Genomic DNA, 25,336 nt, shown 5'->3' with positions numbered 1-25,336 from the left:
ATGGTTTAGCAAATAAGATGAGGATTAATCTCTCCCTCCCTCTCTCTATGCACGTTTGTATTGTCGAGGTTGAATTACTTTACCAGGTGTTCCATGAGTTATCTTCATTCTGAATCTTATTGTGAAAGGGAAACATTCTATAGAAATTCAGCTTATAATAGTACGTATATAGGATTCTTGATTAGGTGTGCAATACCACATATACTTGATACCATAAGAACTTGAAAGTCAAGCATACTTGTGTAAGAGTAGTACTAAGATGAGTGACCTCCTAATAAGTCCTTAATGCGGTACCCCTTTATACAGGTAGTGGCCTGTCATATCCATTGATTCATCCTAAAAAAAAATAAAAAAATAAAATAGGATTCTTAATAACAAAGGTAATCTCAACGCCGTAGAAGAATAGATTCTTTTAAGAGGAAACAAAGGGAGGGAAAACAAATCTAGGAGACCTCGACACTGCTCTTGAGCGAGGAGCTCTGAGTTGATTCTCTCACCAGATTTCACCTCTGCATAAATTACAAGGAAATGCATACATGTAATCTGATGATTGATTTACAACATCCCTCTCTCTCTCTGGGGTCTCAGCGCCTGAAAGCATTTCTTTCACTAGCCTCAGAGGAGCCTTGGAGATAGAAAGCTCGGCTTCGAACACTCTCCTCAATGGTGGTGGATGCTCTTCCATCCCCCTTCTCCATTGTTGCCCCATACACTCTCCTTTGTGTCTCCTCCAAGAAATTACGCCCGCCGCGACCCTTACTGGTGGATGCCGCCTCCTCTCGAGCATCGGCCTCAGAGGCCTTGTGGAGTCTCTTCCACCTCTGATTCTCGTGCCTCTCTGCATCAAGCTGCATCTCTCGCAACCTCGCCGCCTTCTCTGCTTCTGAAAGCTTCTCTCTCTTATGTGGTGGCTCATTTCGAGGAGGCCTTCTGCTAGCTTCTAATGAAGACGATGATATCCCCTCTTCTCTCCTATCATCTTCCCTTATTTTACCAGTACTATTATTCTTCCTAGTATTATGGTCTAAAGTTCCATGGGCTTCTCTACCATATGCCTTCTCTTTATCAGCAGACCTTGAAGAGCGGTGGTGCTTGCTCTTTTGTCTCTCGCTTTCACTCGCAGCTGATTCTGAGTCTCTCTCGTATGCCTTGTCTTTCTTCGGGGACTTGGAAGAGCGGTGCTTGCTCTTTCTTCGCTCGCTTTCACTCATATCTGATTCTGAGTCATGGGGATGGCTACGCTTCTTTTTTTTCTTTTCACGAGACTTGTATCCTTTGTGCTTCTCTTTCACATCCAGCTGCTCATGATGGATCTTGTATCAGGAAGGGCAATGGAAGATCAAGAGAGTAACAAATTTCTTCATTTGATGAATTCAATTTTTTCAGTTTTCTTGACATAGTTGGGAAACTAAAAGAAATAAAAAAGAGGAAAAGATTAAAGAAATGTTTTAATTTTCTCCCTTATATTACTTCTAATCAATATCCTATATTCTTCAATGTGGAACTTCGAATGATAAAGAGAAAAAAGGAACAGGTAATATTTCTCATTATCTCCAGATGTGTGGGTCCGTTTCACAGCACCAGCTAATTAGTAACAAATGGGTGAGATTCCAAACAAAAGTATTACCTTCACCATTAAAAGAAATCAACTGCCATTTTAGAAAGAACCATATTAGGAGAACATTTAATACCCCTACCTAATATTTTGAGGCAAAGAGAAGGGAGTTAACAAAGAGCGAAGCAAACGGATAGGAGAGGCATACAGATTTGCGAATCGTTTCCATTTTGACAGGGTTGTTTTTTATCTTGGCAAGGGCTTCCTGCTCCCTCTGCCGAATCATGAGCAAGGGATCTGAGTGGAGTTTCCTCCATGCATCATTTGCAGAGTGCGGCTTGTCTACAAACAGAGCCCCTGGAACAGATTCTTGTTGCTGAAATTATCAACATACAATTACTCATTTGCATGTAAGATACAGAGAATAAAAAACACAACAAAATTCAACCAAAGAAATATAAAAAGAAATCAAGTAAGAATCAAAATAGCAGAAACAAAGCAGCAGTTATTCACAGTGGAAGACACTCAATTGAATTGAAAGCGACAAAACATAACTCCATGTTATATTTAATTCATGTAACCTCACATGTAATGACTGATAAGTACGAACACTAAGCACGGGCACTGCACGTCCACGTGCTATGGAAAATTGAAGTAGAAGTAGAAGTATGATTTCATTAACATCTTTGTTTGTTTTTTTCCCTCCTCATATCTAGTAGCTGAACAAAGTTTAATATCTATAATTACGTTAGGAAAATATGACATAAAAAGTCTCCAGATCCTTAAGAAGGCCTTCCTACAGGTATTAGCATATTTTGTCATTAAAGGCTATAAATGGTCTCCAGCACATGAGAGAAAGTAAAATGGGGAAAGCAATGTCCCAAGAGATAAATGTTACGCATCATGTACTCTGGACAGCCAGGCCTGGATAGCCATGCAGAGGTTGGCAAGGTTCTGCCTCACATCTAGGTGGAATGTTGGCATATAGGACCTTCTAGGAACACATCTAAAACCAGGCGATGCAACAGATCCCTATCCCTGCATTATGGTCTACTTGCCCATCTTCTGGCCCAGAAAACAGCAAAAATCGCGTAATAATGTAAATGAAAGCTCATTCTCAACATTTGAATTTTTAACTTTTCAATATCAAATTTACAACTATATTCACAAATCCAAACAATAAAAACGTCCTGATGATTAAAATTTCTTGCCAATAAGACCTAGTAAATGAATGAGATAACAAAAGGGATATGCAAATATCAATAAAATGGACTAATTACTTCTTAAATCAATGACATGGTTAAGTAAACCAATTTATGGGTAACTCCTCAACTAGTTTGTTAGATAATGCAGAAATTGTCCCTGTTCCAGGTTTGGAACCCAAAACAACTAAGGCATTTTGATGGTTTGGCCATTGAAGTTACTTGAGCCAAATGAACTAAACGTCCTGCTTGTTCTGGATTCCAAACCCTAACTATTATATTTTCATTAAAAAATCTTGTTTTGAGTTTGAAATCCATAACAGGTGGGGGTATCTATTTTGAAAAGACAATATGACACCAATCAAGCAATACTAGAGAACTACAGAGAGGGAACAAACTTACTCAAGGATCAAGATCATTTAAAATCAAGAGTTTTGATTAAAGGGGGTTCGGGAAGAGTCCCAAGCGCTTGTAAGCAACTTGTTTCATTTACATCCAACTTTTATACAAAGAAGGAACACCTTTGATCCATGACTACAAAGATATTCAAGGGGAAAAAAACGTTTACAGACATCAGATACTAGAATTCATGTATTTCGTATACCTTGCATAAGATCAACGGGGGTCAAGCTGCTACTTTTTCTCTCAAGAGTGCTTTGGGCTTTGCCTTGAAAGTTCTTGATTCGATCTTCTTAATCTTCCTAGAAATATGAAGATGTTTGTATCTTGGAAGCTTTCTTGAGATTCAAGCAGACTTTCCCTCTCCAAACAATGATCCAATTGTATTCAAAGCACCCCTTTATAGAGAGGGCGTGAAGCTTGATGAATAAGGTAAGAAATCTTCAATTTTGGAAGACTTATCTTTTCAAATCTCATGTTTCCGGATTCTCCTGTCTCCAAAGAACATCAGTGGATCATATCTTGGAGATTTCACGCTTATTGAACACGATCCCATGATTTGAGGAACAACTCAGATTATGTGTTCTCCATCAATCCTTCTTCTTTAACAAGTTTCTTGGGATTGTCATGTCCTAAACTTTATTGGCAGTGTTTGGCTGTATTTTGAAACACAATAGAGACAGTAACAATACAGAATGACCATATGGTCCTGAACTCTGGAAGCCATGATAAAGCCTTACGATTGAGTTGAATTTTTGGGAGGTAATTTGATCGGTACTCTAAAGTTTTCTGCCAAGCTACAATACCTATGAAGAGCGCCTTCTCAGTGAACTCTCACCAAGTATGGATCAAACAATATCTACATCATCCCAAATTTGGTAGATTATTTGGGGATCTCTATTCAAATTTCATAGCATTTAGAGTTGATTTAAGGGGCATACTAAAAGCTCACTGCAAGCTACAGTACCATCAAGCGCTGTTGCTGCATCTAGAATTTGTTCAAACGAAGACCATGTAAATCTCATCATATAAAGCTGAAATTTGGAGGGTTGATAGGGGATGTTTGAAGAGGACGTGGGTAATCTCATTCAGTTTGGATATCATTAGGAATACAAAAAAAATTGGAGTAACGCTTGTCAGTAGCAGTTTGCAGCAGACCGTTGGACTTATAAAATAAGAATAAAGAAGTAAAAAAGCAAAAAATGGAGTAATGCCAGTCTATTGCAATTTTCAACAGATTGTTGAAGTAGAGATCACCTTGGGCTCTAATGGGTTACCTTAACGACCTCCAATCAAAACCGAATTGTTTATGTGAATAGAAGAATGTCTTGGAAACCTACAAATAAAATTTTATGTAGTTTGGATATCGTTAAGGAAATCCAATACAAAGAGGCACTCATTTATTGCAGTCTGCTGAAATCGAATTCGCCATAAGCTCAAATAGATTAACTTAATGAAATTAATCCAAACCATAATTACCCGAATCTCTCTGTGGAGGTCGTGATTCCAGTTCAGAATCCCAATCCGACAAGGGATTTTCACAAAAACCATTTCCTGGAACTTAGGAATCTAGATTCCATAAGTTCGGAATCTCGTTTCATACCTTTTTAGGAATCTCGGCCCCAAATTTTTCGAATGTCAATTCCAACATTTGTTGAATCTTGATTCCACGTCTGTTGATTCCTGATTCCACAAGTGATGAATCTTGATTCATTAAGGTTTTGAATCTAGAATCTAACAACATAAAATACCTCAATTCGTATGAGCAGGGAACTGTGATTCAATAAACATGGAATTTTGCTTCAACCTCCACAAGATACCTATTTGATGTCAAAATCTCTCTACCCACGTGGTGTTGTGTGTGCTTGATGTTTAAACTGAATTTCTCCCCTACCACAATGGCATAATGTGAATGCCAGCAAAAAATAAAATAAATAAAATAATAAAAAAAACAATGCGAAGTACATAATGTCCAATTTCCTGAATGCTGACCACTTTTTAAAGGGTAATTGAAGTAGAAATCTTCATTCAATTTGAATGCTTCTAATAGTACTAGGATTGACTTGAATCACATTTCTAATAGTGCTAGGATGGACTGCCTTTCTTTAAAGTATAATTGGTAACTACAACAAATACAATAAATACTGGCACAAAAACAATCCTATTTTTTCTACATAATAATGAAGCAAGATCATAATATAGAAATACATGGGATAACATTTTTATCTTTTGTAGATAATTTCCCTAGTGGACCTTGAGTTCAATAATCAATACATTGACTTCAAATATGAGGAACCCTTCTACAAGTAGAATAAGAGACATTTGATATCGATTGCTTAAATAGGTTCAATAAAGATTAAAGCGCGAGATGCCGTTCATATAAGAAACTTATTTCTATGGGGCTTCGTAGTTGGACTCCATGCCAGTTGGGATCAAGCTCAATTCTAAATTAATATGAATCCTGATTCCAAACTGGTATAAATCTTGATTCCACATACATCAGAAACTTGATTCCAAACATGTAGAAATCTTGAGTCCAAATTGGTGCGAATATCGGTTCCACATACGCTGGAAACTCAATTCCTAAGCTTTCAAAATCTTGATTCCTTGGGAGTCGATTTCAAGGATGTAGGAATCTCAATTCCAAGGAGGTCAAAATCTTGATTCCATATGTGGCGGAATCTCGATTCCATTTTGGTCAATTCTCGATTCCCAAAAACTAGGAATCTCGCTCCCCACGATTCCCCATTGCACGGACGTCGATTCCAAAAACAAGAATCTTCTAGCGGGCCACGATTCCGTAATTCCAATTTTTAAAATGATTCAGGTTCCCAGGCGTTTTCAACAACTATGATCCATGCATGGCCTTTCTCAATCTAGAAACTTTCCCGTTACACATCCCAAAAAACGAAACCCAGGTGGAGATACCACATACACTTCTTGTAATTCCACCAAGAAGGAGTGCCTTGCATTCTTGACGTCCAACAAATACAAGGGCCACTCAAAGTTAGCTGCCAAAAGAGAAAAGTACTCGAATGGAACGTTTGCATGCGTTATGCGGCTGTGGGCGCATGCTCGAATTGCTTTTGCGAGGATTTTGTGATGCAGCCAGATATCCGGGGCATCGACCGCATATTTGCCCATGAGCAAGGGAAAACAATAAACCAACCCCTCATCCCCAAAAAAAAAACAACGAAAAAAAAAGAAGAAGAAACTAAAGGTGCTTGGAAAGGGTTTGACCCCCCCAACCCCTTCCAAAAACCCCTAGAGCATTGCTTCCACGGTTCTTGGGGGATTGGTTGGGAAGGGGGGGGGGGGGGGGGGGGGGGGGGCGCGACAAAATGAAGCACACAATTTTTGCGCTTTCAAAATTTTAGGAAAAAAATTTGGGGTTCATACTTGAATCTTTGGTGGATTGTTTGATATTGTTTTGGGCTTTATTTTTAAAGGTTTCTAGAGAAGATTCAACAAATATTTGAAGAATTCAAGGCTTAGGAGAGTAAGTCCAAGAAATCAAAATTTCTATCGGTTGTAAGTTATATTTAGGTTGTCATTGTGGGATAGTGGCCGTGAACTTGCGATCGTGTTAAGTATTTTTGGTCTTGCCATTATACTATATTGTTATTATAATTATTATAAAACCACTACATATAATCAATGTTAATTGTATATTAGTTATTATATATATTAAAATATTACAATACAATATCATATAGCATTAGATATATTATTATATATTACATATAAATTGATTGGGATAAGGCTTGGAGGATGATGATGATGAGTATTATATGTATATTAATAATAATTATATATTATAAAGTCAATTATAGCTATAATATATGATTATATAATTATTATAACTATATATAATAATTATTATACAATTATTACATATAATTCACATGTTAATTATATATTTTATAATATAGATTTATTAATATATGTATTGTGCATTATTCATATATATTATTATATACTAATGGAAATAGTTTATATGAGGTTGAGGCCCTAAACAATGAAATTAAGGCGAACTTCAAAAATTCACTAGAAGAGGTTGTTTCGATGTCAAAAAAGCCTTCAATCAATCATATCGACCTCGTGATGTATAAACATGAAACAAAATGGATTTCTAGTCTAGGAAATAGTGCATTTTGTAATGCATGGTCTAAACGGTCAATTTTCAATATTTTCAAGTGTTTATAGATCTGCTTGATCTACAATATTTTTGAAGCTTTAAATTTTATAATTAGAGACGAAAATAAGTTTTCAGGCCATCACAAAGATTTTTGCTAATGAAGATACTATTCTGAGGTACGCCTTACTTTGATTGTTTACGGCCTCAATCTTATACAAAGCACACCCTAAAATTATAATAATTATTACAACTCTAGGGTTTGAAGTCCTTGTTTTGGGCAGACCTCAACCCACTCTATAAAATATAACTTACCGCAAGGTTTGGGCCCGTGGCTCTCTTTCAATATTTAGAGATGTGTCGACACTTCAAGACACATGTCCGACACACAGAATTGTACGTATAGGGTCATTTGATCATGGAAAATTTGTTTGTGACTCAGGGACGCATGCGCCCCTGACCCCTCGAACATCATCTTAAGATGGACATTTATGAAAAAAAAAAGGCACCCAAATATAAGGTGCAAAAAATTCAAAAAATTACCTTTCAATTTTTTATTTTTTTAAATCAGATTCAAGATCATCATGGCCTAGATAATGAATCTCTTAAAAATTTAGATCTAAACTCCATCTTTTAAGATGGATTCTTTTTCTTAAAAAACAAAATCTGAGTTGGGAGATTTTTGTGAACAATTTGGATATGAACCCTTAATATCTAAACCATACTCTAAAAAGAAAGATAATAAAACATAATCCAAAGATAGGCATTATAAAAAGAAAAAATCTTATAATAAGATAATTGATAAGAGAAACAAGAGAAGAAATTTCCCTAAAGAAGGAAATAAATGAATTGTTCCAATATGTTATAATTGTGGGAAACTAGGACACTATAAGAACAAATACAGAGTAAACAAGAAGATCAACTCTTTAGAAATAGATATAAGCTTAAAAGAGCAATTATGTAAAAAATTTCTAGACAACCCAGAAATATCGACGGATTCTATGTCAGATTCTGAAGAACAGTTTGTAGGTGTTATTGAAGATGAACAATTAATAATCTCCAGTTCAGATTCTGAAACGTCTGATGATAACCAGGAAGAGGAGGATAATTGTAAATGCAATTTTTACAAAGCAACCCTCAACATGAATGGACTAAATGTATTTTCTAAAGAAGAAATCGGATTCTAAAACTCATTGATAAAATTGAATATCAACAAGTAAGGAAAGAAGCCTTAGACCAATATATATCTATGACTAAAGATGATTCCAGAAACCAGAACAAAAACTTATTACTCCCATCCCCCCAAGAAGATTATAGCTTTAAAAATATAATTATGAGGATACAGCAAAAATCTTCAACAAGGGAACCAAACAATTCCAGAACTAAAACATGAAATAAACGAAGTTCGAAATGAATTAATACCCCTGAAAATAGAGTCCAAATCCTCAAACTTCTAATACCTACACCCAATAGGGGAAAGAGGAGGACTACCAAGAAAGTGAAAAATCATTTGAAGAATTAATGGATGATTACAACAAAAAACATAAAGAACCACAAAATACACGTCTTAAAATAGACAGCTCTAATCAGAAGGAAAGTAGTTCAGAAATAAAAATAGAAGAGGAAGGTAATAACAATTCTGGACAAAATGTTAATGTTCTAACAAAATCCCAGTTAGAAAAAACGAAATATATTAATCTAATTGATAAAATTATAACCCAAATGTGGTATACGCACATTACAATAGTAGTGAGCAAGGAATTCAGCTTCCAAAAGATTGCCCTTATTGATTCAGGAGCTGATTTAAATTGCATAAATGAGGGATTAGTCTTAACTAAATATTTTAGTAAGACTACCCAAGTCTTAAATAAAGCTGATGGTAACAAATTGATAATTAATTATAAGCTATTAGATGCAGCTGTCTGTAATAATGGCACTTGCTTTGTGATGCCATTTATCATGGTAAAAAATCTTAGTCAGACAGTAATATTGGGAACACCTTTCCTAAACATGTTATATCCAATTACGAAATTGGATCACACAAAAATTGAATCAGAAATTGAAAATCATAAAGTTAAATTTAAATTCATAGAGAGACCATAGGTTCGGGAGATAAATAGTATAAAAACAAAATCCAAAGAAAAGAAAAATTCCTTTTCTTCTTAAAAGAAGAAACCAGATACAAAACAATAGAAGAAAAGATAGAATCTCCTAGACTAAGAAAAGCGATACAAGATTTTCAAAATCTGTTAGAAAAGGAAATTTGTGTTGATATTCCCAATGCCTTCTGGAACATAAAGCAACGTTCGGTTGAATTGCCATATGAACCCAATTTTAATGAAAGGTTTATACCAACGGGAGCTCAGCCTATACAAATGAATAGCAGGTTATTAGAAATTTACAAGAAGGAAATCCAGGAATTATTAGACAAAAATCTTCTCAGGAAAGTTACTCGCCCTGGAGTTGTCCAGCCTTCTATGTAGAAAAGGGTGCAGAATTAGAAAGAGGAGCTCCGAGATTGGTCATCAATTATAAACCCCTAAATAAGGCACTTAGATGGATTAGGTATCTGATCCCTAATAAAAGGACCTTTTAAGTAGCTTAAATGATGTGGTCCATAATTGTTGGGAACGAGAGAGGGAACGGTTCCGGGATCGGGATCGAGATCGAAAGCAAGGGATTGTGAAATGCTAGAAGATCCCTATAGTTGGGAACGTCGTCCGTAAAATGCACATGTTAGGGATCAAGATTCCCAAATGTTAGGGATCGAGATTCCAACCTTTTGGGGATCTTGATTCTGACCTTATGGGATCTTAATCCCAACTTTGTGGGAATCTTGTTACCAACATTAAAGTGTTGATAATCTAAGATTATGTATACTCTTTAGAGTAGAGATCTTATTATTGATAGCAAGCAAGCAATAGTTGTGTTGCTAGTTGACTATAAACAAAGAAAATCATTAGTTTGGTTGTTGTCTTGGTCTTTAAGGTTGGGATCAAGATCCCTAACAGTAGCAATCAAGATCCCTATGAATAGGGTTTGAGATCCCAAAATTAAAAAAATCAAGATCCCTAAGAGTTCCATTCCGGGAGCGACAGAATCGAAATCCTAGAAGGGATCGCCTACCAAAGTAGGAGATCCCGGTAATTACGATGCGGTTATATTCTCAAAATTCGATATGAAGTCTGGTTATTGACAAATTCAGATTGCAGAAAAAAGATAGCTATAAGACTGCATTCACCGTTCTATTTGGACACTATGAATGGAATGTCATGCCCTTGGGGCTTTAAAGCAACCCTCTGAATTTCAAAATATAATGAATGATATTTTCAATTCTTATACAAAATTCACTATAGTTTGGGATATCCGAGTCTTTATTTCCATTCACTTTTGATGATGTAACATACATCATCATGTGTTTCATTAGGTTAATTACTTGATATTCTAACATCGTGTCTATATTCCATTCAACGATAGATTTTCCATCATATTGGGCAAGGTTTGCTATGTAGTCTTCCTCAATTTGAAGATCTACCAGTGTAGGCCTAGTGTAGTACATCTTAGTAGGTGTTGAGGGAATAGTTCTTTTCCTGTAGGCTATCCTGTTTATGTCTAAATTCTGTGTCTGGGAGGAAAATATATTTTTCAATTCATTTAGACTTTCCTCTGAATAATCATCAGTATCTTCTTGCAGGGTGTTAACTTGTCCTTTAGAGGTTTATGTGATTTCAGTCATTTGTCCTTTCCCAGTAATGTCTAACTTAGTCAATCTCTTTGTGAGTTCATCTAAGAACTCTTATCCTCTTTTCTAATAGGATGAAGTTTAAAGGTTTCTTTTGTAATATTGGGAGGTGGTTTGAACATCATATGCTTTTCAGTTTCAGGCTCTTCTTTTTTAACCTTTTCTTGGGTAAGTAGATTTTCTATCCTTGTTGTTTGTTTTCCTAAAGATTGTAAATATAAATTGGTATAGTTGTTTTGTTCAATCACATGTTTATGCTTTCCACATTTGCCGATAAGTCTAACCTTTTAGGCTCATTTTTATAAGGAGAAGCATTAACTCCTTTTATTTCAATTGCCATTTCAGGCAAATGGATAGATCTAACCTGTTTTCCATCCTTTGTCAAAAAATCTTGAAAAGCCTTTTCTGCCATATTTATCTCCTTTTTTTTTTTTAATGAAGTAAATGGGGTTCCTTGAAAGTGGACATTGCATTTTTTCTCTATCATAAAGTCATAATATTTCTCATGAAATTTTTGTTTTAGTTTTTCACTGAATTCTTTTGAGAACCATTCTCTAATTTCTTTATTTTCATCTGAACTCAAACTGACTTTATCAATTGTAAGTCCTTTTTGAATCACATTAACTCCCCATTCTACATCCGAGAAGGTTGGTTCTATAGGATCCTCTGATCCTAGTCTTCTGGATGAGATTGGAGTCTCAACCCTGTAATACGGTTTTTGAACCTGGTCAACAGTGGTCTTGCGACCTTCTAAGATTATCCTCTCATGTTCCTTTTCATGATCTGATTCAGGGATTGAGGAACAAGAGGTTCTAGCAGGAATCCTATGTGTCCTTTGTGAAGTAGTGATTCTACTTCTTCTTATAAGAGTAAATTGAATCTCAACTTCTCCGTCTGAATATTCCACTATTTATGCTACCTCTTTGTTTTCAAGAGGCTCAGGCTGAACTTCTAAATGCAAGTTCCACCTTTCTGGCAAAGTTATCTGGTCCCATAGCACCTTTTTTGGAACCACCAAGTTTGATTTTTCCATATTTGTTTGGAAAAATACCGTTTGTCCCTGTTGATCTATCTTCAAACGTATTGAAACATACAGATACACATAAACGTATAACGTATTGCAACATACACACAGACAAGATACGCACCAATAAGCACACAGAATAAAGTCTTATATCATAAGGGAGGAGTAGAAACCACAATAATACATACAAAAACAAAATATGAACTTACAAAACAAAATACAGACTTACATGAATAAAGCTCCGTCCTGTAGTCAGACTAATTTGTAGTGAGAGCTTGACAAACCATCAGAGGACACACTATAACTCACAAACACTCAGGAGACACACAAAGGAAAACTCACTAAGACTTACTTCAACAGATGCCCTTCTCCTAAGGTAGGTCTCCTTATATAGACCTCAAGGGTTCGGGCTTCAAACTTGCTTAAATCCGCACCGTGTTTTGTCGGTGGACTTCAAAACCATTTAAGTACGTAAAGTAAACAGTGTAAAGGTGAAAGTAAATATTATTGTCGATTTGTTGGGACACGTGTCCTAGATTAATTTGGAGTCGTGTCGTCCCGCTTCATCTTTTGCTTTTAGTTGTAGATTCCTGACACCTTACTTTTGCTTTTAGTTGTAGGTCCCTGACACCTTATTCTGAAAGTGCTTGTGAGCTTTATTCCTTAGCAATCATCGCCGTTCATATTGCTTAGGTCATCCTCTTCTTCTTCATCTTTTGCTGATGCAGCGGATGTGGACATATTATCAATGCCAGCTTCGCCCAATGCTATTAGCAATTGTCTTTTTATTTCTGTTTTAGATAAACTAGGATTTTGATCCTTGATCGTTTTAAGATATGCTTTTAGCTCATTGGGGGCTCCCTGCATATAAGTAAGATTCTGGTTTGGCTGGATACCGTTTAGTATCAATTTTCAGGGACTAATGAGGAGATATTATATTTTTCCCACCATTTATAATAAATCTGTCTTTCTAATTGAGGGATATAATCCCATCTGTCCGAATCCTTACTGACTTTAAAGCCCATCTTAATATCCATGGGATTTCATATAATGAAACGAAGTAAATATAAAATATTGCTCTTGGATTCTCGTAATGGACAAGGGAGGATATCTATATTAGATCCCCATACCATGAACCAATTTTTGAACCAGTCTGGAAAGTCTTTTAGACTTTGAAGTTTGAATTGTATGAACCACAACTATGTGCCTCCGTTGGGTTTTGGTATGAAAATACCATGTCCCATGCTTTGATATAATCATAGTAATAATAATATTTTATCTCGAACCTTTTATCTTTTAGATATATGGGTTTTAATGTGCCAAACCCCCATTCTCTATAAGAGATGACATTTATGATTTGCATTTTTGAAATTGCCAAGACTGAATTATAATTATTTCTATAATTATGCGTTATATCCAATGACTTAGTTTCAGTCAATAATGTCCCGAATTATTCCCTGGTTTTATACCCTAAATTAGGATGCATATGATCTTTAAGATACACCGTTGCTATCTATGTTGGAGTTTTATCCAGATGATCATTATCTATTATTATTAAACCCCCTAAATAAGGTACTTAGATGGATTAGGTATCCGATCCCTAATAAAAAGGACCTTTTAAATAGATTAAATGATGCGGTCATATTCTCAAAATTCGATACGAAGTCTGGTTAATGGCAAATTCTGATTGTATAAAAAGATAGCTATAAACAACACCACTATCTTCTCTAGTTAATAGTTTGGACCAAAAAAACATCTCTATACCATTTGTAATGGGACAAATTTGGGCATCAGCTGCAATTTGATGCGAGGCATGAAACAGGCTAACGTCTTCATGGCGGAAGGTCGATGTCGCCACCGTCTTCCCCATTTCTCCTAGAATGAATTTAAGCCTAATACCCAAAAACCCATCTTCGCACCTCCCACCAGAAGACACTTCCGCCTCCACCTTTGTCCATCTCTCAGTCCTATGCTCGAGTTGCATCTTCCCCCCCGCCTGTTCTACTGGAGAAGAAGTATCAGGAGTGTTCCACCCCTACCGCGTCTTCTCAGGTGTCCCCTTTTTTACCTTACGATATTACCACAATCCCAGAGGAGACAGATAGACTAGCCAGGAAACTTTCAGCATCCTTGGTCGGGAGTTTTCACTCGGGGCGAGATGACTCAAAAGGGATCGAGAAGTGGGCCAGAACCCTTTGAGGGGAGCCCAAACTTTTCAGTAGACAGCTCTCTAATGGAGACTACTTGTTCTCCTTCCCCTCTCAGGAACAGGCTAAGCACGCCTTACTCAAAGAGCCTAACCCTTCCTTCAAAGGTGTTCCCTGCTCTCTGCGTCGTTGGTGTCCTAAAGAAAGTTCCTACAGGAAGCAGAGGGTATGGCTTACCCTTCATCATATCCCGTTGCATGCTTGGTATCCAAAAACCTTTAAGAGACTAGCGGCATCCTGTGGTAACCTAATTTCCATCCACTGGATCTCACTGGAGTCCCTGCCTTTGGGCTCCATTCGCCTCTTGGTCAAGGTCCTGGACACCACAAAGATTCCGAGCACGCTTTGGCTGGATGTCAACGAACTCCTCAACCCCATTTCGATCTCATGGTCCTCTACTTCGCCTCCCTCGCCCGATTTCCTTTACCAACCTATCAGGGACTCTCTTCCGGCTACCTCTTCTCAACAGTGGGTGGTGGTGACAAAGAAGAAACACAAACGTTTGAGACCTCATTGGAGACCCTTAGAAATGTTGCATCAGCAATCATGGCGCCCCCGCCAATCGAATCCTACTCAGAAAACGACTAGGAATCCCTCTTCGATCCTGGTACGAGATTCACAGGAAGGCCAACTCGGTTTGACTCGCTTACCTCTCAAGTACTGGTGATGGACTCGATGGTGTCTCCAAGTCCTTTGGCAGTCGCGAGTGTTGCCGCCAATTTGAATCGACGCCCGGGGAAAGAGGTAATCGTGGACCAACACGCTTCAAAACTCTTCGGGGTTAGGCGACCGACCCGGCCCATCGTCCCCCCTTCCCCCTCTTTTGCTCCTGAAGCTTCGGGTCGTCCCTTCTACTTGACCCATCCTACCCCTTTCCCACATCTCCCCTTCTCACTTTGCCTCTCTCTCCTCTCCTGGGGCTACCACGTGCCCCACTCCCCCACCTACCCCCTCACAAATGACGCATGCCTTGGAACCCACACGGCCGCCTCAGCCGCCAGCCTCCTCCCACGTGGCATCTGATAGATCTTCACAACAGAGGGAGCAACCTAAGGCCATCCACCTGTCCCTGCTTCAGGCTGCCTCCTCACCCTCTCTCCCCTAGGTGTCACCTTCCGGCAACTCTGACCCCTCACCTACCCCATGTCCTTTCCCCCTTGGTGGCGAGCCTCAGGCCGACCCACCATCCATTGCCCTACGCCTCTCTCATCCCCCAAAGAAGGCTCGCTACCCGATGTTATTGGGATGACAGAACCCAACGGCCCTCTACCGCTTGACCCCAGCCAGCTGGCCATCATCCAGCCTCTGATCGAGAAGGCCCCGCCTAATAGTATTGAGGTACCTCCTGCGAAACAGTCATCAGGAGGCTCTGTTACTCCACCAGTCTCCTCCCCTATCTCTCCCTCCTCTCAACCACCTCACTCTGAACCTGGGCCTGTCTCCCTTCCTACCTCCATCTCATCCATTGATTCTGGGGTGGTGCAGCGCCTCGAACGTAGCCATGTGTCGCCCCAATCTGCTGCCTAGTGGGTTGGCCCTCATCTTCACCCTACCTTCCTCTCGCTTTCTTTCTATCCGCTAAACCTTGACTCCCTCTCTCCCGTGGGCTCCAAGCCTTTCCCCCACACTGAAGATGGACAACGATCTCTTCCCAGTTGGTATCGTCACCGTCCAATCGCTGGACCCCTCCCCTCCTGATCCTGGTTTGTCGCAGACATCCTGGGCCCCCACCTTTCCTTTACCCCTCACCTTGTTCATATCCAAAGAACCCAGACCATGCCCCCAGACTCCCCTTACCCTCTGTCCTCCTACACCTCCATCCAAACTTACCAATTCCTGACCTATATTCCTACCGATATTGGCTTCCCCTATCTCGGCTAATCCCACTACTCATAATGTTCAGGACCTGGAAAACACTCAGGTTGATAACTTTCCTCTATCCCCCATTCCGAATAGTTCCCCTGGTCAACCCCTCCATCCTTCGGCTCACGACCTTGACCCTGTGCTAGCCTTCTCTCCTCCTGTTCGTACTAGCTCGAACTCCCCTCCTCTTCCAACCCTACCCTCTGACCTTTACTCGTCGGCCCAGCCCTTCGACTCCTCTGAAACACTTGTTGAACCTTTGAACCTAAGTCCCAGGGTGTCGAGAACGCAAAAGAAAATTTAGAAGACAAGTCTAACCTAGAGGAATATAGAATGAGAACAATGTACAAGATAATGGGTTTTGAGTACAATGGACCTGAAGGACCAGCACACAGGTTCATCACGGTTGACGCAGATAGCAGAATGCAGGTGAGAATCAGAGGACAAAGAGAGCTATGCAACCTCTTTTCTTCATTTCCCTTCCTAGGGAAAGTAACTGATTTCAGCCCTTCCCCATCCACTCTTGGTCGCCCGAGGAGGTCCCATAGACTGTCCTCCTCCCCTGCTATCACCTATCACAAATGAAACCGCTAATTTGGAATATTAGAGACCTTGGTCAGGACTCTAAGAAAGACGTCCTCAAAGCCTTTTACCCTGAAACTCTCCGCAATTATTCCGGCCCTTCTAGAAACCAAACAACCAGACCCTAACCTAAAGCTTGTTCGTCAGGTCTGGGGTAGGAGACCTTGCCAGGGGGTCTCTCTACCGTCTATTGGAGCCTCAGGAGGAATATGGGTGATCTGGGACCCATCAGACCTTTCTCTCATTTCACATTTCGTTGGGGAATTTTCTATAACCCTCCTCCTTTCTAATAATTCAGATGGAACCCCCTGGAAATTTTCGGCTGTCTATGGCCCGAACTCAAACACCATCAAACAAAGATTGTGGGCTGAGTTGGATCACATTGCCTCCCTTCCACATCCCATTTGGTGTGTGGGGGGAGATTTTAATGTGGTCTGCTGGTCCCACGAGAGGAACTCCTCGTCTTCAATCACCCAAGAAATGAGGGATTTCTCAGATTTTACTAACCGTAATCAGCTGATAGATATCCCTCTTCAAGGCTGCAATTACACATGGTCCAACCACAGCTCAAACCCCACCCTTTCTAAACTTGATAGGTTCATGATTTCAGTAAATTGGGAGGAACATTTCCCTAGATCGCTATCTTTGGCCCTACCTAAACCTACTTCGGACTACTGTCCCATCCTTCTCGACACGAATACTATAAATAGGGCCCCCCGACCCTTCAGATTCAAGCTGCATTGGCTCCTAGAGAAGGACCTCCCAGCCCTTGTTAAATCCTGGTGGACTTCCTTCGATTCTCAAGTCTCAGGGAGAGCGGGATTTATAAAGGAAAATTCAGCTTCTCAAAGGAGCTCTCAAATCATGGAGCAGAACCATCCTTGAGAACTTCGCGCAAGTAAAGACCTCTTTACTGGAAACCATCAAGAACCTTGACGATATTAAAGAGACCAAACCCTTAGTCGTCACAGAACAAGATCTTAGGTCTAAGACGAAGATGGAGTATCTCGCCACCCTAAAAAAAGAAGAAATCCTTTGGTTCCAGAGATCTAGACTTTCGTGGTTGAAAGCAGGGGATCATAACACTGGATTCTTTCATCAGATAGCCAACTGTTGTCACAAGACAACGCTATCACGACGATAAAAGTCAACAATACTTACCTTACCCAAGCTAGTGATATTCAACAAGCCATCCTACAGTTCTTTCAAAACTTATACTCAGCTCCCCCTGAATCCAAACCCAGATTCTCGACCTTAGACTTCCTTTCACTCAATGAAGGCCAAGCAGCTTGGCTAGAGCGACCTTTTTCTGAACATAAGATTCTTAAAGCGGTCAAAGCTCTAGCAAGCGACAAGGCCCCTGGGCCTGATGGCTTCCCAATCGCCCCCTTCAAGGAGTACTAAGACATAGTCAGCCACGACTTCGTCAAATTTTTTGAGGATTCTTCCATAGGGGCATTTTAAATAAAACCATGAATGCCACTTTCCTAGCCCAGGTGCCCAAAAAAGGAGTTGAGGAAATTGAAGACTTTCGGCCCATCAATCTCCTCAACTCCTCCTACAAGATCCTGGCAAAGGTTTTAGAGTCTAGACTGCAACATGTTTTGCCTTCCATCATCTCTAACTCACAATCTGCCTTTATCAAAGGTAGACAAATTCTGGATGGGGCCCTTGTGGCCCACGAATGAATCCATTCGAGACACATTTCCAAACAACCAGGTCTCATCTTCAAAATTGACTGGGAGAAGGTATATGACCATGTGGATTGGTCAGTCTTGGACGCGACTATCGCCAGAATGGGTTTTGGGGAGAGATGGAGGAAATGGATGAGGGGCTGCTATTCGAACCCTCACTTCTCCATCCTCATCAATGGAACCCCTGCAGGCTACTTCCCCTCTTCTAGGGGTCTCAGACAAGGAAACCCCTTTCCCCCTTCCTTTTCGCCATAGCGGCTGAAGTCTTTAGCCATTCCATTGCTCGGGTCTACCAAGCAGGCCTTAGTAGGTTTCAAGACTAGTAGACAGGGGGCCACTATCACTCACCTACAGTACGCGGACGACACTTAAGTCTTCTTGGAAGCTACTGCTGTTGAGGCACAAAATCTAAAAACTTTCCTCAGCTGTTTCCAATCAACTACTGAGTTCAAGATTAACATGGAAAATCTTGTATGCTAGGGGTGGCTTTGTCACTTGGTGAGATTAAGGATCTTCCTGGAAGAGCCCAAGTCCATAATACCTTAGGGGCTTGGAAGTCGCTTTTAACAGTCCTGTCCTCTTTCAAGAGACCCATTAAGCTCCACCCGAGAGAAGGGTCGAGAGTTAAATTTTGGAAAGATATATGGCTAGGGACTTCCCCTCTTCGTGAGGCCTTCCCATCTCTCATCTCTCTCACACGAAACCAAGATTCTTCAGTGGCCCAAGAACTCAGCACCTTGGAAGTTCGAAGAGTTTGGAACCCTTCCTTTAGAAGGAGCCTAAACGAAGTCGAGACGGCTGATTTCCAGCGACTATTGAACTCCCTGCACTCTCTCTTCTTCATTTCTCAAGGAAGAGATGAAATCATTTGGACCATAACCCCCTCGGGCAAATTCTCAGTGGCTTCACTCTACAAAAAACTTTCCTCCTTCCCCTCACCATCCGAATAGGTGCGTTTTGTGTGAATGCGAGGAGGAAACAAACTCCCATTTGTTCCTGCTTTGTGCCTTCTCTTCAGACTTATGGGGCAGGGTTCTACAACTTTTTGGCTCACAATGGGTTACCCCACCCTCGGTAAAGGCCCTCCTTACCTTCAATTTTGAATCAAGCTGGTCAAAGGCAGGTAGAATCCTGTGGAAAGTGACCTTAGCTGCTACCATTTGGCTAGTATGGATGGAAAGAAGCTCCATAATTTTTCGAGGGACTAAGCTTTCAATTCCGGCCATTTTTCAAAAGGTAACCACCTTGGTGACCTTTTGGGCATCCAACATGAAGTTCTTCGCCGGAATTCCAAGATCCTTCCTTTCCCAATGGGGAAATATCCTTCATCACCAACCAGCAGGGGCAGCTAGGCCAAGTCTCTGGTTACCGCCAAATCAAGGTAGCATCAAACTCAATTTTGACGGGTGCTCCTTGGGGAACCCCGGCCCAGCAGGGCAGGAGGAGTTTTCAAAGACTTTGAAGGCAATATTTTCCTCACCTTCTCCGATTACCTCGGCATCAAGGACTCTCACTATGCGGAAGCCTTAGCCCTCCTCCTTGCTCTAAAAAATTCAACTTGTCCTCGGGCTCTAGCTTGATAGTGGAAGGTGATTCCAAGAATGTCATCTCATGGGCTAGTAGGACATGTGATCCTCCATGGTACTTGATCCAAGTTTTGATGAGGTTCAAGACGTCTCATGGCAGCACACCTGGAGGACGTCCAACGACTTCGCGGATCGGCTAGCGAAGGAGGGTCCTAGAAGACAGGGCGAGGCAGTTCAAATTGGGTCCACCTTCTTTGTTGCTTTGGACCAGTGAATCCCCATTTAAATTTGGGCCTTTTTATTTTTCCTTGTCATTGTACATCTGAAGGTGGGAGGCCAATTTTATAAGCCCTATCCTAGCCTCTTTTTGTAAATCGTACTTAGGGGGGAAATTCTCTTACTGTACAGGGGTTTTCAATCTTCTTTTTACCGGGAGTCCCGTCTAGAGGGCTCTCCCGGAGAGACAACATACTGTAATTTCCTTTCTCAGCAATTCAAATGTTAACATTATAAAAAAAAATTTGGGCATCTAAGATTCATAAGGAAATGTTTAGATCTTTGTAATTGTACACTGGTAGATCTTCAAATTGAGGAAGACTACATAGCAAACCTTGCCAATTACGATGGAAAATCTATCGTAGAATGGAATATAGACATAATGTCAGAATATCAAGTAATTAACCAAATGGAACACATGATGATGCATGCTACAACATAAAAAATGAATGGAAATAAAGACTCGGATATTGTCAAGGCATTAATTTGAGGATTCACCAGCCAACTCAGGGGAAAAAAATCCATCTTTAAGATGGACTTTTGAGGGGCGAGACACATGCACATGTGAGTCCGAGGACTCATAGAAACCCCATCCATTGATCATTTTTAAAACAGGTCGAGACCTTTTATTGAAGCATCTTGTTATAGGAGATGCCATACTCCATGATTTGAGTGCCGCGGAGTTTGAACTCAAGCGGTCACATGTCTTTGTCTCTTTAGAAAAAAAATTCTAGGTCACACAGGTAACGTAAATGAAAGTTCATATATAAAATAGATGACATAAAGAAGTGGGCCATGTGTTACTATCCCATTGGCACGATAGAAATTGGTCACGTGATTTTGTTTCTTTGATGAGATAGAATTTAATTAAGATAGCTGACATGATGAGACAAACCCATAAGCATAAGCTCTAAACATGCCACCTCAGAGTCTTAACCCAAGACCTAGAGATTCTTCACTTCACGCTCTACCCTATGGACAATACACATGACTGTCGACAAGATGGAAATCCACATATAACAACATAAGCAAAGTCAAAACATAAAATAAATATTTTTAAGTATAAATCCCATCATCATCAAAGTCTTTTCCGAACTAATTTGGGTCGACTACAAAAATCCCAGTCCGCCATTTTGCTCTACTAAAGGTTATACCCTTAGTGAGGTCATAAGTTCACATATCGTTTTTCACTACTTCCAACTATGTCCTTTTAGGTCCCTTTGCCCTTTTTGAGCCTTCCACTTGAACTAACTCACAATTCCTAACAGGTGTTGTACTGAATATGCGCCACACATGGCCAACTCACCTAAGTCTACCCTCTCTCATCGTATCGCCTATTGTTGCCACACCTAAATTTTCTCGAATGTATTCATTTCGAATTATAGCTTCTTGTCTTGCCACTCATCCATCTCAACATCTTCATCTCCACTACACTCATTCCATGGGTATATATTGTTTTTTGATCACCCAATATTCCACCCCATAGAGCAAAGCTGGTCTCACAGTTGTCTTATAGAATTTGCCCTTCAACTTCATTGGTATGCGGCGATCACATAAAATTCCTATTGCACATCTTCACTTCGCCCACCCAGCTCTGATTCTGTGTGTCGTCTTCCCCAATCTCTCCATACTCCTGAATTATTGACCCAGGATATCGAAAGTGCACTCCTTTTGATATTACTTGGCCGTCAATCTTAACTACTTCCTCGTCTCTACTCCTATTATTACTAAACTTGCATTATAAAATATAAATATATTTTATTTTGTATATTTTATATAAAACATATAATTCAAAAGTATGAATTGTGAAGACGTGTTGGGAAGGGGAAATATTTTTATCCAAAAATAAGGATAAATGGTTGAACCCTTACCTGATTGCAAAGAAAGGGTCTTTGTGGTGGAAGGGGAGGGGGATGATGGTGTGAATTTTTCCTTTTACTGGTAATATCAATAATGAATATTGACCATTGTGATAAGGCTTGAACTTGCAACCATGTCTTGCTTAAAATAGTATCTTTCATTTCATCAAAGCAATGACTGAGTCCAATATCTGTGTAACACTATATATCATAAAGTACCAACATTCACGAAAACTTTCTTCGTCTCTTGGGAATTGCTGAATGCTTCTCAATACCCATTGAAAGTTGAGAATTCATACATATATAGTGTTTTCCTATAGATTATTGGTGACTAACTAAAGCAACAAACTAGACTAAAAAGAATAGAAGTTTTAGTGATATGAGGGTAGAGATTCCAATGGTGGTGGTGCTCATAAACTTGAACATCATGTCACTGGTTTCCGAGAAAGGATCTTAAGAGGTGAAGGTTGAACTACTGACCATACTGGGGAGTTGAAATGGAATGCCATGATCCCCTCTGAGAAAGTTATAAATTAATCATTTAGCATCAAATCCTCAAGCAGTCTTGTCAACTTACATTCAAAACAAAAATCCTTAAGCGCTCATGGTCTGACAAGGGTTTGGCAATCTCATTTGAGGTGCATTCCAGACCTAAATAAAGCATTTTCAAGCCGATTCGAGTCATTGATGTAAAGAATGTTCAAATAGAACACTTCTTACTATACTTAAGACTGGATCATATAGACTACAAAGGAGTAACTACAAACAGGAATTAGTCTTCTAGAGGACAACAATGACCTCCAAAGTTATATGGAGATCTCCATCCAGTATATACACAGGAAAACCACAAAACTGGGTGATGCTCTAACCCATAAAGGCCTTTGACAACGGATTCAGAAATGTATGGGAGTCGTCCCAGTCCCTCCCTTCTTTGTACAATAATTTTTTAGAGGAAGAAATTAATGATCAAAGAAAAAAAGTTAAAAGCATTGTAACATATGACACAAAGTAGTCATGAGGAACACACCAAAGAAAGGGCCTACATGCACTTCAGAGTTCAGAATAAATTTTTTCATCTAAAACACCAAGAGCAAGCCATATGAGAGTTCCAGTGCCTAAAACCAACCTAATCACAAACATAAAAAAGCAAAAACTCCAGGATAACTAAATAGAAGCACTTCAAACCATGTATCATAGGCACTTGAACATTCCAAATGATTAGCAAAAACTAAATAACTCCTAAACATGGAAATCTAGGTTTTAATTTTGAGTTTTTCTCAGAATTAAGATTGCAAGAAGCTTCATTATGCCAAACAATATTCCTTGACATAATCTAAGGCCCATGATTAGAGTTATTGACATAATCTCAAGGCCCATGATTAGAGTTCTAGCCAAAAGATGCATCACGGTTTCCTAGTGCCTAAGGAAAGATACTAGTGTCACTTCATACTAATTTGGAGCAATGAGGGAAGAGATTTTCTGTCTCAATATTTCAGTGCATTTGTATGGTTGGATTAAAATCTAAGAGAGCAGTTATAAAGGGTTTACGTATAAATATTTCAGTGCATTTGTATGGTTGGATTAAAATCTTAGAGAGGAGATATAAAATTTTACATAAATACTTTTTCAGTTAATGGTGACAATCGATTTGTTATAAGTTTCTAATGGTTTCACGTATTTAAACTCCCTTTTCTTTTTCTTTCTTATTTCTAATAGCACTTCAACTAATTAGCTGCATTTTTCCTCTTCATTCGATTTTTACAGCACAAATGTCATATTTCAAACTTCTCACAAATACAGAAAGAACACAGCATAAGTATTCAATCCCCTCCAATGTACAGATGGCCATTATGAAGAGAACACAAAAAACTAACTTTTTTTTTTTGTGTTTAAAAAAAAAAGTTATCATTTGCAGGGGTACTTTCATTCATCAAGAAACAAATGAATAAAAAGGAAGGAAAGAGGATAGAAAGTAAGGAATAGAGAAGGTGGTTGGTTACCTTGGAAGAACTTTCAGAAGGGGTTTCAATCTTTGGAGCTTCCAGAGCCTTGAACCCTCCATCTGAACCACTACTACCTTTCCCCACCGCCAGTCCAGAATCATACAAAAAGTCCAACCTTTCCTGCTTCCTGAAAAACAGTGAAACAAAAAAGAAATAAATAAATAAGAAGTTAGATTTGGAACCCTAAGCCGAACCATTCCCAAAAAAGAGAAAGATAAAGATACTAATAATTTAGAGAGAAAAAGATAGAGATGAGCCAGATTCTCACGGGACCAGGCCAGCTTGTTCCTGTAACTGTCTGAATTCAGAACGTTCCCTCTCCTCTTGGATCTGTTTCCTGAGCTCTTCGAGCTTCTTGTCCTCTGCATCGCGCTTCTGCTCCGCCTTCCAGACATTCTCAATGTTTCGAAGGCTACCCGTGTGCCATCCCTTCTTGTTCAGAAACTTCAGTGCCATCCCTCTCTTCCTACGTCAGAAACCCAAACTATTTCTCTCTTCGAAAAGTCAGATCCCAAACCCTAACCCTAAACACCTGCAGATGAATCTCGTTATATCTCAAACCCTAGTTTTCGCCTCAGCAACCCTAATCAGCATGCGATTCTAATGAAATTTCAATCTTCGTCCAGGACCGATATCAGCATCAGTTTGCAGGAGAGGGGATGGAACGAGGAACCTTTTATTATTATTTTTCTCATTTTAACAAAAAAAAGCGCTCCCAATTATTGGAGTTTATATAGGTTGCAAGTGTCCATGTTTAGCTGCACTTCAAAGACTATGATCATCTCCGCCCATATACGGGCTGGACCACATTTCCACATATGCCGACCATAAAGTGTAAAGCATGCATCTTAAAGCGGGAGGCTAGGTGTTCCATCTAAAAATAATGAAAATTAGCGGTCCAAATATTTTTTTACGATAATTATTATTTTTAATTTTTTAAATTTATTTATTTATTAATATTCATGATATCTATATTAGAGATTATATGTTTTCAAAATTTAAGTTTTAAAATCAACCTCAATAATATATTTGTTAAGAGACTTGTATTTCTATATATACAAGCTTGGCCGTATAGAAATTGGGTTGTTGCCTGGGTGTGGTTTTTATAAGGCTGAGGCTCTAAACAATTAAAATAAGGCCTATGTTTAAATAGTATTAAAATATGTTATTCCACTATCAGAATTTTTTGCAATGGCTTAAAATTTAATGCGTACAAAATAGTATAGGTTGAACAAATATATGAACACTTCAAAATCTTTAAAATTTATA

At 39.3% G+C, this 25,336-nt stretch overlaps 1 protein-coding gene across 2 annotated transcripts; it reads right to left on the bottom strand.

Moving 5' to 3' along the window:
- Window positions 1-277: 277 nt before the first annotated feature.
- LOC18447385 (uncharacterized) lies at window positions 278-24,714 on the bottom strand. 2 transcript variants are annotated; one of them, XM_020675601.2, is made up of 4 exons: window positions 24,336-24,714; window positions 24,065-24,194; window positions 1,764-1,931; window positions 278-1,313 (listed from the first exon to the last, which is right to left on the bottom strand). In XM_020675601.2, the coding sequence occupies exons 1-4, from the start codon at window positions 24,521-24,523 to the stop codon at window positions 585-587; spliced, it is 1,215 nt and encodes a 404-aa protein (XP_020531260.1). In that variant the 5' UTR covers window positions 24,524-24,714; the 3' UTR covers window positions 278-584. The 2 variants fall into 2 exon arrangements, with proteins under 2 accessions (XP_020531260.1, XP_011628212.1); XM_011629910.3 differs by having other exon boundaries at window positions 278-1,298.
- Window positions 24,715-25,336: the final 622 nt, after the last annotated feature.

Source organism: Amborella trichopoda, chromosome 10 (genome assembly GCF_054954075.1).
Source record: "Amborella trichopoda isolate Santa Cruz 75 chromosome 10, AtrichopodaSantaCruz75HAP2 v2.0, whole genome shotgun sequence".
NCBI classification, from domain to species: Eukaryota; Viridiplantae; Streptophyta; class Magnoliopsida; order Amborellales; family Amborellaceae; genus Amborella; species Amborella trichopoda.
Note: the sequence above shows the minus strand (reverse complement) of the source record. Positions and strands in the feature narration are given on the sequence as shown.